Source organism: Hetaerina americana, unplaced genomic scaffold (genome assembly GCF_022747635.1).
Source record: "Hetaerina americana unplaced genomic scaffold, ioHetAmer1.1.p SCAF_1, whole genome shotgun sequence".
Taxonomy (NCBI): domain Eukaryota; kingdom Metazoa; phylum Arthropoda; class Insecta; order Odonata; family Calopterygidae; genus Hetaerina; species Hetaerina americana.
This window is the reverse complement of record NW_027286069.1, coordinates 1786156-1799086: the sequence shown is the minus strand read 5'-3', so window position 1 is coordinate 1799086 and position 12931 is coordinate 1786156. Positions and strand designations below refer to the sequence as shown.

Here is a 12931-nt window from a genome sequence, read left to right as displayed (position 1 = left end):
TGAATCTGACCGCGAGAATTGGAAGGACGGAGTTTTTCACTCTCCTAACCCTTTCGAGTAATTCGAGACTATAAAACAAGCCGTTTCCAGTGAATTCGGGAAAAAAATTAATTAGAAAGCGGAGGAGGAACAGAATTTTTTCCACGATATGTCCTCCTAAACTACAGCTGAACTCACGTCATGTCATGTACGTAAAATGTCATCCACGAAGTCGGTCGGCATTCGCTTAATGGCCCAGGGGCATTGCTTCCGAAGTGGCAAGCGATGCAACAGGCGAGGAGGAGCGAGCAGATGGAGTCCGTCCATTTCGCCGGGGCACGCACGCGGGAGGGGGTGGAGGGGGTGGGAGGGGGCGAGGGGGCAGGCAGGAAGGGGCAGGGGGCGCGGCGAGTGGCGTGTCCAGGGAGGAGTCGACGATGGCGTGCCGGTGAGCGAGGAACATTTGTGTTTCGGGGGCGTAAACAGGTGTGCGATGGGTGGCCGTGGGGTCGACAGGGAGTGGAGGGGGGTGTCGCGAGGGGGGCGGAGGTGCGAGAGGGAGATGGAGGCCGCCCCGCGGCAAGTGCATAAACGGCGGCGGTGCCTAAGAGAGGGGGGGGGGGTCGCGGCCGGGATTTACTCTGGTGTTGGGGGGGAGAGAGTGGGGGAGCGATCCGAAGAGGCATCATCGAAGACAAACAAGGGCAGGCCGAGGTGGCGACGACGAGCGCCCCCACATCGATCTCCCGCCCCCACCTGCGGAAGGCGTCGTCGTAAAAAAAACCCTCTCTCTCTCGCTCCGACTCGCGGGGAAGGCATGCCATAAAAGCCAACCCCAACAATTTTCCCCAGATTCAAATCTCTCCCAAATTTAATATGGAATAAAACCCCCTCTCAAATTCTACCCCCCCTCTCTACCTACCTTCCCTTCCCTTCCCCTCTCCGGCCCCCACCCTGCCGCCATTCCGTCGCCCCTTGTCGATAAACGGGGGAGTGGGGAGGACGTCGAGGGCGAACTTAACGCGGCCAATCTCGGCTGTTATTCCGCGGTCCTTCCGCTCGAAATCCATTCGCTCCACTTGCTGCGAACTCCGAAATGGGACCCAAAACCCACCCACCCACCCTTTTGACGTGTCTCCGAACGCACCATAAAGCCCTGAAGGAAGTAAGTATCGACAACGAGTCGGAAAATAGACCCAGGTAGGGGGCATGCAAGGAAGGAGTGGTTCCGCATCTCTTTCTTCCCTCTCCCCCTCCTCTCATCCTCTCTCCCTCTCTCATGCCGTCCGCATGGATGCGCTCATAACCCACCGCCTCCATCCCCGATTCCCCCCCTCCCCCGCCAAACTTCAATATCTCTCTGGTGGTAATAGCGCCGGTGTTGCCCACATTCTTCAGGAGAGGAATCCTAATTGTTCCATCAATAGCGAGGGGAGGGGTCGGAGGAGATTCACGAAGCGACGGTTCAGAGCGACGATGCCAAGCGAGGTCCGGGATCGATTCGACGCGGAAGCGACTGTTTAGGCACTCTCCCCCACCTCCTCTCTGCCCCCGCCCCTCGCCTCACTTCAAATTGCCCGAAAGGAAGGCCGCGGAGGCACGGCGCCGTGCGTGCGTCCCTTCGGACTCGGGGCAAGGCCTTCCAAATGGCCCGTCCCGCTCGCAGGCGTCTCTAAAAATAAACCCTCGCGTGCCAATTCGTCCTTTGTTCTCGCACTGACCATTGCCACAGGTCGCGCGACGCCACGTGCATTTGTTTCGCCCAAGGAGGGAACGAACGAAAAAGAATCGAGCACGCACAACGGGAAGATTTCGGGCGGTTCGTGGCTCCGGCGGAAATTGGGGTAGGAGAAGAAATCGAGAAATATTTATTTACAAGAGATTTATATTTTTTACAAGAAATTGAAATTATTACGAGAAATATTTACAAGAGACTGTAGAATCCAGGATCTAAATATTTACGAAGAAAGAATCAAAGACTTTTCGTTTCCAGAGGAAAAACTTATTAATTCGACTTGTTTCGCCAAATTGTAGCATCATCTGGCGATCATACAGAGTAGCGGTATCATCATACAGAGTTGTGAAACTAGTTAAATATAATAAATTCTTTCCTGTTGTGGAAACACAAAGCCTTTGATTCTTTCTTCGTGCTTTACAGATGGAGTTCCATACAAAGTATCAACTATCTCTCAAATCTCCATATTTATTTCATTTCTCTCAAGTTTCTTATGGATCTTGTCCTCACATAATTTTTAGTTCACCTCCAAAAGCTCCAGTGATATGAAATTCCGAATTGCAGTCGGTCATTTTGTAGAAATAACCGAAGAAACTGAATTGTATCGGTCCTTTCAATTTTAGTACTTTCTCAGTTACAATTAAAAATGCCTCAAGCACCAAGCAAATAAAATTTACTCGTATCTAAAAAACTCTAGAATTCAAAAACAATCACAATAGCCACTAAGTAAAATGTGTTAGGAATAATTAGTTAAATCTTGGGGTGTTCCTCACACCCAACTTCCCGTCAAAAATTATGACGCGCTGCAACGTTAATAAGGGTCAATGTATTTTTATTGAGAACACACGCCACAGGAACTAGGTTGAAGCGAATGAAATAGGTGTCTGCGGAGTGGAGGGTGGTCTGGTATTAAATTGTAATTGCAATATCAGTCCGATAAAAAATATCTGTAGTCTAATCTCTCTTCCTAATCGGTCCAATATTTAGAGTTGACTTCGCCTGGAACTAGACTCCATGGCGCCTGACATTGAAATTAGGCCATAATATGACAACACTTATTGATATGAAGGAAGGCCGTATTAATGTCCTTAATTGGCTTTGAAATTCCATAACCTGAAATTTTCCTCCATCATTATATTCCCAAAATTAATCTGGTGGCCGAAAAATCACAGAGATTGATGGCATGGTTGCTCGAGAAGCGTCATCTGTGTTCAAAAGCAGGAAACATTCCCTAATATCTCGGGGACATTAGCCATTTAAACAACCGCACCGGTTAACGCTCAGATAACTTATCATTGTTTTGCCGTTGTACCATTTGCTAGAGTTATTTCCTGGAAAAGACAGAGCAATTACCATTTCCAAATTTGGGAAGCAATTAGGTAGATACTTGGTAAATTTCCTCCCTGGCAATAATTAATCTCAAAGTAATAAATACGGTTTCATTCGATCATGAGAGATTTTCTCACCTGGTGGCACTTGATTAGATACTTAAAACAACTAATCCCCTGAATTATCTGCCCTCTTTAATTGCTAAACAAGATCACTGGTTAAGCAGTATAAAAGGTACACAAATTTCCTTAGCAGGTTGATTTATCACAAGATCTCTGGCAATGTCTTTAGGAAAAACCTAAATGCCTGCACCTGTTCCCACACTTCATTGGTTCACCTGGATATATACTATATTTTATTTAGTGAATGAACAACGATGTGAGGAGGCAGCAGCTCCTATTTATGTTTACACCAAATGTGCACTCCTTACCTTCTGGTGCTACCGCAGTGCATGCTTCAGTCGGCTCTGCTGAAGCAATGTAGTCACCATTTTTCGGAACACTTTTTTTTACTTCCATTCACACATATATTCATCCCTTAAATCGTTCAGGCATATTTTTTTACACTATAGTCTTTTAAGGCACTACCGACTGGAAAGGTAGAAAGATGAATTTACTTCGAACGAAATGGATGGCTGATCTCATTCTAAAAATGCCAATTGGTATTTATGTTTTTCAATTCTATTATCTAAAACTAAGCCTCATTACGTCCAATTATGTCGGGAATATCAATTCTTCAATTACTGTCAGTGATTTGAAAACTTTTGTTTCAAAATACGCAATACTCGTATATCTAACCAAGAGTGTATTGCCACGGCCAATGTTCATATAATTTCAATTGTAGTCTAGATTAATCCAACACTTCGTCTCGGCATAGTCAAACAAGTCAGATGATTCAACATTTCTACAAACGAATTCGGATATGTGCCTCCTGTAGCAATAGAAGTTGCGTCAAAATATGATATAAGAGTAGTTATGTGAGCAAATACGTATTATAGCCCTTTTGAGATTCAATTTGCCTTTTTTTATTGTTTGCAGATGATATTGAAACATAACTAAATATCAAATGAATTTCATGGCACTCGTCTTCTATTATAATACTAAAACCATCGTCTCAACAACATCAGGTAAATAGCTATGCATATGAAATTAATTTGCAGCTACAAGACATCGGCCTCATTAATATTCTTACCTCGTCTGTTCTGCACGTTTTCATGTGATCATATTTATGAACTACACACATTATTCTTTGTAAGCGTAATGCCAATTCCCGCAATTATATTTTTTAATCAGACAGTGTATGATAATTTTAAAATGACGATGCATATTCAAGACAAAATTAGTCAAACAGCCTCAAGCAATTGCATAATATTGTTTTCCAAATGTTAACCGTCCTGCCTTTGAGTTTTATGCAATGCCTTCCAGTAATTTTATCATCATAATTAATCTGCTCGGTAGACCCCAATTGCTCAGCCATAGTTCCTTCTCCCCTGTCCTTCTCCTGATATTCACGTAGTAATTCCCCTTTTAAACTTCCACAAACTTATATCTCCTCCTTTCCCACCTCACACCTCCCTCCACCGCTGATTTCAAGACATCACTTATTAAAAAGTCCTTTCTCAGAACGGTTCCAAGCCAGTCCTTCCTCCTCATTAAGATGGTATCAATCAAGCTTCTCACTTCCCCGATTCTCCTCAGAACATCTTCGTTTCTTTTCCTGTCCGACCTCGTGATATTCAACATCTTCCACTGAATCCAAATTCCGAAAGATTCTTTTCTTTTTCTATCACGTTCCCTCGATAGCCATGCCTCGTACAGTATTGCTTTCCACTCACTATTTCACCCAAGCACTTTGACCATTCCATATTCCAACTTTTATTTCCCTTTCACTTTTCCAGTCTGCCTCTATTTCTGAAGTAACAATAACGAGAGAATTTTGTTTCAAAGGACTGCAGTCACTCATTTAAGTGTAATCTGCGCGCAGTACAGCTTGAAATTTCAAATCCACACAACTATAAATAGACTATTTTCATTATGCTACTTTTTAGTTTTTCAAAAATTATTTAAGATTGTTAAAACTATAACAATTTTGATTTTTTTCAACTAACTGATTCAACTCTGCTATCTACCAATTTGAGATGCATATTTCGAAATTAAGCTAAGATTTTGATCAATGAACAGCTCAACATCTCAATTATATAGATAATTATTTTTTATTGATTAAAATTTAAGTCTTCATGATTTGATGGCCTAAATAGGATGTAATTCCTAGTAATACTTGTCTCTCTAGGCATTCTTGAACCGTTTCTAGGGAATACCATTCAAAATTCTTCTTGATATTTTATTAGGCTTTTTTAAAATTCTATTCCAGATAGAAATGCTACAGCAAAAATCTCAACTTCTTCTTTGTCTTAAAAATGTCTTTAATGTGCAATTGATGCCAATTTATATCCTTCTGGTTTCAAACTTCTGGCTAATGCTATGAAATGCGCACAACAATCCCCTTTTAGCAACCAGCTCAATGGCTAAAACCCCCGGACAATTAAATGTATTTCTCAATTGACTTTGTGTGAAAAAGTGTAAGTTTTATACTGTTTTTTGATCCATGAGGATCGAAAAGAATACCTAAATGCCATGATTTTTACCTACCATAAATATAGAAGTATTCTAATACTTGGGTTCTGTTTATTATGACACCCTGCTTTTCAATTTGTAGATTTGCTATTTTTAAATTATCTATCGGCTTAACTGAGATTTTACTATGAGTATTAGCCGATAGAGTTGCATTTAGCCTTCAATTAATCTTGCACGAGTCTCCAAATTCAAAGCAACAACCAAATATATAACCATAATCAAAAATATACCATGACTTGCGTTCAGATTAACATTAATAACTGCCAATCCTAACGCAGTTTTAAGTCTTACAGGCCTGAAATTCTACAGAAGATGTTACTGTTTCATGAATATAATCAGAAATAATAAGCAAAAATTATACTGGGGATCACCTTGGCGCAAAAATTCATCAGTATCACTCACTCCAATCAAACCTTGTGTCATATTCAATAATTCAAGGATGAACACAATGAATACATTAGGAATTTGATTAGGAATATAATTGTCCACTTATATTATTTCTAAGGTGTCCACCGAAATGACTACTTTAAGAACATAGAAGATACCCGGCCAATCACGGATGTTAATTTATAGGATTTTGCAAAGTACGCCCTTTACATACAAACCTAGTCGTCCACGTCATAAATCCTTTCATGAAATATGGGATAAATTGCCTTTACAAGAGTTTTTACATTTTTTATGACATGACGAGTTCCTTTCCACTAAAATATGGACTAGAAATTTGGCAAGAAAGTAGTAGTGTGCAAGGTAAAATCAACCAACATAAAGAACTTCACAAGAACACTTCTTTCGACTCTTCATAACCTTACTAGTCTATTCTTAGCTCTTACTAGTAGCAATTCAATGTCAGAATTCAATTCCAGATCTATGACGGAATAATGAGTTAAGTGGGACCGAAAAAATTGATAATGTTTACCTATCCGTTAAATATAATTCGTGTTTTTTTAATGACATCAAACTGACAGGTTATTAGTGGAAATTTTAACAAATTACAGCCTTTAATTCCTATTGTTTTCTAAGTCGATTGCCCATTCTACTGTAATATAGCACCATCCATCTGCTTGTCAATCATACCGAAGGCAAAGAAATTTAAGGGACGAACTGACAAATGCTGAAGGTTTATGTCGTGTCGTCGGTTTGTAAACATATTTTATGAGGACAAATTTAGTACCAACGATGGTTCATCTTCAGTTCAAATGAAATATCACTGTGCTAATGTATTCAATCATATCATTATGTCGTTATGATTACGTAATATGTATTCGTACGAATGTCTATATAAAAATTGTAATCAAAATATTAAATCAATTCAATCCAAAATCCCGGGAGGGCAGGCAATTATCTCACAATAATACCTTAGCGTCCAAATGGCTAACCTCCGACGCCTAGGATTCCTAAATTCTAAGGACGGGCCGTAATATTGGGAATGGAGATCGAAAGAAAGATAATTACCGGAGATTAAAATGATACAAGCTGTATAGAAATTACTCCGAGAATCCGAAAGTAGAATATTATGTTATTTTGCGAGCATGTGCAACTAGGCTTACCGAGAGAATCGCGAGAACACTACCCATAATGCTCTTAGTGACTATATTTGCGAGATTAAATGCGAGAACAAAAACCTCATTAACATCGTCAGACACATCACGATACGATAACTGTATACTTGTACATACATACGTTAACAGTCCTTTCAGATGGTCCTCAGTTATTTCATGATTCTGGCAAAGCCCAATACAATCATGAAAAAACTAACGATCATTGCAGCATTATGGTATACATTCTCCTGGACCAGAATTTAGGATTAAGGGACCTAGGGAATCGGATTGTATTGGGCATGGGGGAATTAGCCCTGGAGAATGCTTCCCAAAATGTCAACCGAAGGGAAAAAGGAGAGATCTAAGGAGGACAAGTATGCCACTTCGCATAAAATTAACTGTTAACCAAAAATATCGCCCATAAATCACGATACTACCAGCACGTTAGTCCTCAAGTTTTTTTTGTTGAAATCTAATCGGGGCTTATAACTTAAATCTTTCACCTCAGGGATTAGAAATGAGTTCCTGTTAACTTTCCTCTTACATGAGGACAAAAAAGCGCCCGATAATGAATAACTTAGGTGAGCATAGCCAACTTTGAGGTGAAAGATAGAACGCACCGACAAAATATGCCTGAACATCACTTTTGCGATAGAGAGTCGTAATTAATTGCTTTCTTACAATCTTACTTTATGAGACTTTCCAAACATTTCCCTTCTCCGGCGAAAGACATCAAATTTTACACCTGACATGAAACTGTCTCTCAAACCCCTGAAACTGAAATAAATCCGATTATAAATCTTATACGAAAATAAATCAGTTTAAAATTAATGGACGTTCTTATCAAGAGGAGAGCGCTCCGAAATCATTGTTTTTAACTCAGACTGACTCACTCGTCTTTTCGCAGAATAAAATAACCGTCGCCATAGGAAACGATTGTCCAACGATGGGCGCCAGGGAAAATAATCTCTCCCACCGCCAACGCAGAGCAAATTCCAAATAACTAGGTGGAAATGACATACTTTCACATTTCCACTCCCGAGTTCTCCCCGTGACAGTCCCGACCCGCGACGCAAGCCACATGAAATACAAACCCTGCCTAGAGCACGCCACGATCATCCGAGAGAGCACGACCCAAAACATGGAATTAACGCGAACGTCCCGTCAAGCGTATTTACTCGCACAATGGAAAGCCGCCTTCCCATTCCGAGATTTCAGCCGAATAGCAAAGGATGAGCAAACTAGATAATGCCCTTGCGGTGAGGTGTTGTTCCGCCCATTGGCATCTTATCGATGCGCCAACAGATTTAGGTCAGCACCGTAAACGCATCGCAGCCTCCTCCTCTTCCCATTCTAGCCCCCCCCCTGCCATCGCCCTCCCTCCCCTCTTCCTCACCCGTCGCTCATCACTGCCCCTCCCTCCCAAATCCCTCCATCCCCCACCCCTGCTCCCGCACACCAGCCTCCCTTCGGGCGCTCAAACCCAGTTATAAAATGCCATCGATTGATCCGTCCCTCTCTCTCATACCCGCTTTTCTTCTGTCTTCCCTCTCTATCTCCCTCGACGCAAACAGGATCGATCCAGGGCCCACACGAGAAAAGGCTGCTCAACTACCTCCTCTCCACGTACAACACACTTGAACGGCCAGTGTCGAACGAGTCGGAACCGCTGGAGGTCAAGTTCGGCCTCACCCTCCAGCAAATAATAGATGTGGTGAGTATGGCAGGCCGCGATTCGGCGGGCCGACTGATAATTGCGAGGCGCCCGCCTCGTCTTTCCAATGTAAACACAATAACTGCATATCAACAAGGTGTTCCGGTCCAGGGGACTGGACCGCCTCGGAGAGAATCCCTTTATGGCTCGGCGCAGCGCGAGATGCTCTGGGCTCTGGGGGCGGGGGGAGGGGAGGGGAATGGAGGGAGGGGGAAAAAGGGGAGGTAGACGAGGGAAGGGCCTCGCGAAAAAAGAATTTGTCGAAGTGAGCTTGAGCTACCTACGCCCTGAGTCGAACGATAAAGGAATTTCTCCGAGTAGAACTCCTGCCCTGTCACAAATGTCAAATTTGAAATAATATCTTTCTCATGCCTATGATTTTCATTTCCACGGGATATAAATTAGCAACATATACTGGTGCTATGCTCATGAAAAATTGCATTTCTATGCACAATGTATGTTGCATAATTGGCATTGAATTTTTTTTCAATGTTTCAGTATTCATACAAAAAAGAGGGTAAATGTTAAGACAGCAAACCCTGTCTCCTTCAGTGGCGTTAAATTAAATTTGAGAAAAAGATGAACAGTGATAAACAGCTACGATATCCATGCAAATGTATTTTTAAGGATATCATATATATATATATATATATATATATATATATATATATATATATATATATAACGTAAGTTCTTATGCGAACTCCTAATTTCGCTGTTTCATTGCATATTATTGATAATAAAAGACATTGATGCATTGATTTAGAATGTTTACAAGGTGCACACCTTCAATTATTTTGAAGGATATATATATATATATTTATATATATATATATATATATATATATATATATATATATCCTAATTTCGCTGTTTCATTGCATATTATTGATAATAAAATATATATATATATATATCCTTTACAAGGTGCACACCTTCAATTATTTTGAAGGATATATATATATATATATATATATATATATATATATATATATATATATATATCCTAATTTCGCTGTTTCATTGCATATTATTGATAATAAAATATATATATATATCCTTCAAAATAATTGAAGGTGTGCACCTTGTAAACATTCTAAATCAATGCATCAATGTCTTTTATTATCAATAATATGCAATGAAACAGCGAAATTAGGAGTTCGCATAAGAACTTACGTTAAAGCATGGACATGATAAAAAGTGAAAAATTTTTGAACACACACATGACAGATGGCTGTTTCAAAAATAATTCAGTGGAATCACTGCTTTTGCGCTTTACACATTTCCTGTTTCACTGTGTTTTTTAAACTCAATACGCAAAGAAAATATTGTATGATGCAAAGGAGATGAGGGTCAGTGAATGCATTTGATACATAAGGAAGTAAATGCCTTGAAGACCCGAATGAAAGTGCAATAGGAAAATACACAGCTAAGCTATTGAAAAAAATTATAATCGATGGTAATGGTTCATGTGCTTATTATTTTGAGGCGGAATACTATAATAAAGACAAAAAATCAGCTTCATGGAGACAGGATGTACATATTTTGCTGCCATTTATGTATATTTAGTTTACGTAATGTTACTTTGATATTTCATAATGAATGGAAGACAGAATATGTAACTATAAGATTTAAGTGTTAGGCAAGGTATTTAGAAAGAAAAAAAATTATCAATAAGTTCTGACGATTATTGTGCCATTGATGAATTAATTATAAGCTGTGAAAGATCAGGTTTTAATTCCAACAAAGAGCAAAGATCCATAAGAATGAAAATCAATGAATTAATGGAAAGTAATGGATTTTTTTTCAATCGGGAGAGTGAATTTCAACGAGTATCTGGGAAATATGAACGGCTGTCTCATATGAAATAGCCGTTGAAACCCTGGCTTGATGACGTATTCCATTTAAATATCCCTGAAAAAATACAGCAAAAAAGAGGTACACTATTTGTGCTGAAAGAGTCATGCCTAATTCGCGAGCACTCACTCCGTTTCCGTATCAGCAGTATGATCTCTATTTTTGTTATTTCTTGTTTGAATTAAAACAATGACGTTAAGGCATACACCCATGGCGCACGAAAGATGTTAAAAAGTAGCTGACATGCTGACAGCCATTGATTTCGACAAGGGTGAAATATTTTTATATTTTTTAAATCGACAGACACACATTTTTAATTTCTAGAAATGTGTCATACTGATTTTTCTGTCATTTTAAATTACTCACTGGAATAATAATGCAAGATCTCTTGAAATGTTTTCGTAAAGGTAGGTATTATAAACTATTAGAGAAATGAAAGGAATAGGATATAAGATTCAGCCATCTAATTTGTTGCATTACTTTAATTTTATATTATATATATATGGATTGCATACAAATATAATATTTTAATTTGTGCACTTTATGCTCTCTCTGTTTCATTTTCTTCTAAACAACAATACATTGTTTCTGTTTGACAGGATTGAGAGACAAGAAGCATAAAAAGACAGTAATTAAGGTAAATTTAAATAATATATTGCAGACATACAAATTTTAAACTGAAAATGGTAAAAATCAACATAGACATTTTAAAATTCTCAACAAACTTTAGCTTAAATGCGTACACTGAAAGGTTAAAAGACATGTATCATAGATCAAACATCATTGAATTAAATCACACACTACACAATGAATGTACATCAATTATTAAACTGCATTCCTTTGAATAATTCTCAAAGAAATGACCGTCAAAATTTGATCAAGAAACTTCTAATCACTAGTGTCAAATGTACTATATTTCCATCAGTGTTTTCACAATTACTCTCACCCTCCATCAAACTCTTCTAAAAACGTTATCTGAGACTCCATCATTTCTTCACATATTTCATTTTTCTTTGCCTTCTTTCCGTCCATCTTCAATTCCATAATATGTGTATTCTCTTCTTTCTTCTAGAAATTATCCTTTCATCTCAATTAGTGTTGATATTTTTTCTTATTTTCCATAAATTATTCTGTCAAATAAAATGCTAATTCCATTTACGCGTATTAAAATTTTACCCATATCGACTTCAAGGGCCTCAAATGAAACATTAATTTTGATTTTGAACGACCAAGCAGTAAAACCAATATTATTTCCTGTATAATTTGATTTTTTTCATAAAATCTGAATCGATAGTAGAATATGCGATCAAATGTGAAGAAACTAATTTATTTTGAAAATTAATACTCCCTTTCCTTATATTTTTGAACTTCCGCTCTTTTATGCTTAAGTATAATCTTTCCTAGCCGTGAATCTCGACGGAGGATGAGAGATGACAATCGAAACGCGAAGGGGCAAGCCTGGCTCATTCAATGGACCGTGATAATACAATCACCATCCGAAATATATGTCAATCACGTGGAAAGAGTGCCTAGTGTGGTACATCGAATTTGGTACTCCACAGTCGATACCACAATATTTTTGTGGCATTAAAAATTCACGTTCTTGTTCTTTCCAATATAATATCTTCACAGACATAGGCAAGGTTTTACTTATTAATTAACGTGTATCTGCTGAGTTACTGCGATGGCTTGACTTTTCGAATTTTCAATTATCATCCTCCAACTTATTCTCGAGTTCCTACTATGAATCCTGGAATTCATTTTTAATAATGGCGATCACCAAAAACAATTATTAACCTCTCCTGTAACACCTTTAAAATTATCCTAATTAAAATTTCAAAAATGCTGTTTTCTTTATTATCATGCACTTCATTTTCATCTAAACATCTAACTGACCTCTGAAAGATCGGAAATCTATATGAATAACGGCAGCATCCCTCATATTTCTAACTGATAAACAACTTAAAATACATCGCCTTCGTATTAATATATACGAGTAGCTCTAAAGTTTATTATCAAGTCGATTACACGGCTCAAGTTTCTTAGACTGCGCCTACGACAGACATTACGTGCATAACACAGTATGTATTTTTAAGATTTAAAAATGCAGAGAAAGCTTAAATAAACCAGAAGTGAAAGTTATGAG

General features: G+C 38.8%; 1 protein-coding gene across 9 annotated transcripts in view; it reads left to right on the top strand.

Annotated features, from left to right (window-relative positions):
- LOC139687446 (neuronal acetylcholine receptor subunit alpha-7-like) overlaps positions 1 to 12931 on the top strand; it is a 72774-nt gene that overhangs the window by 18081 nt on the left and 41762 nt on the right. For all 9 annotated transcript variants that reach the window (XM_071584665.1, XM_071584632.1, XM_071584615.1 and 6 more), the window contains exon 2: positions 8789 to 8928. In XM_071584665.1, the coding sequence (XP_071440766.1) occupies positions 8789 to 8928 (140 nt within the window). The remainder of the gene's footprint in view (positions 1 to 8788; positions 8929 to 12931) is intronic.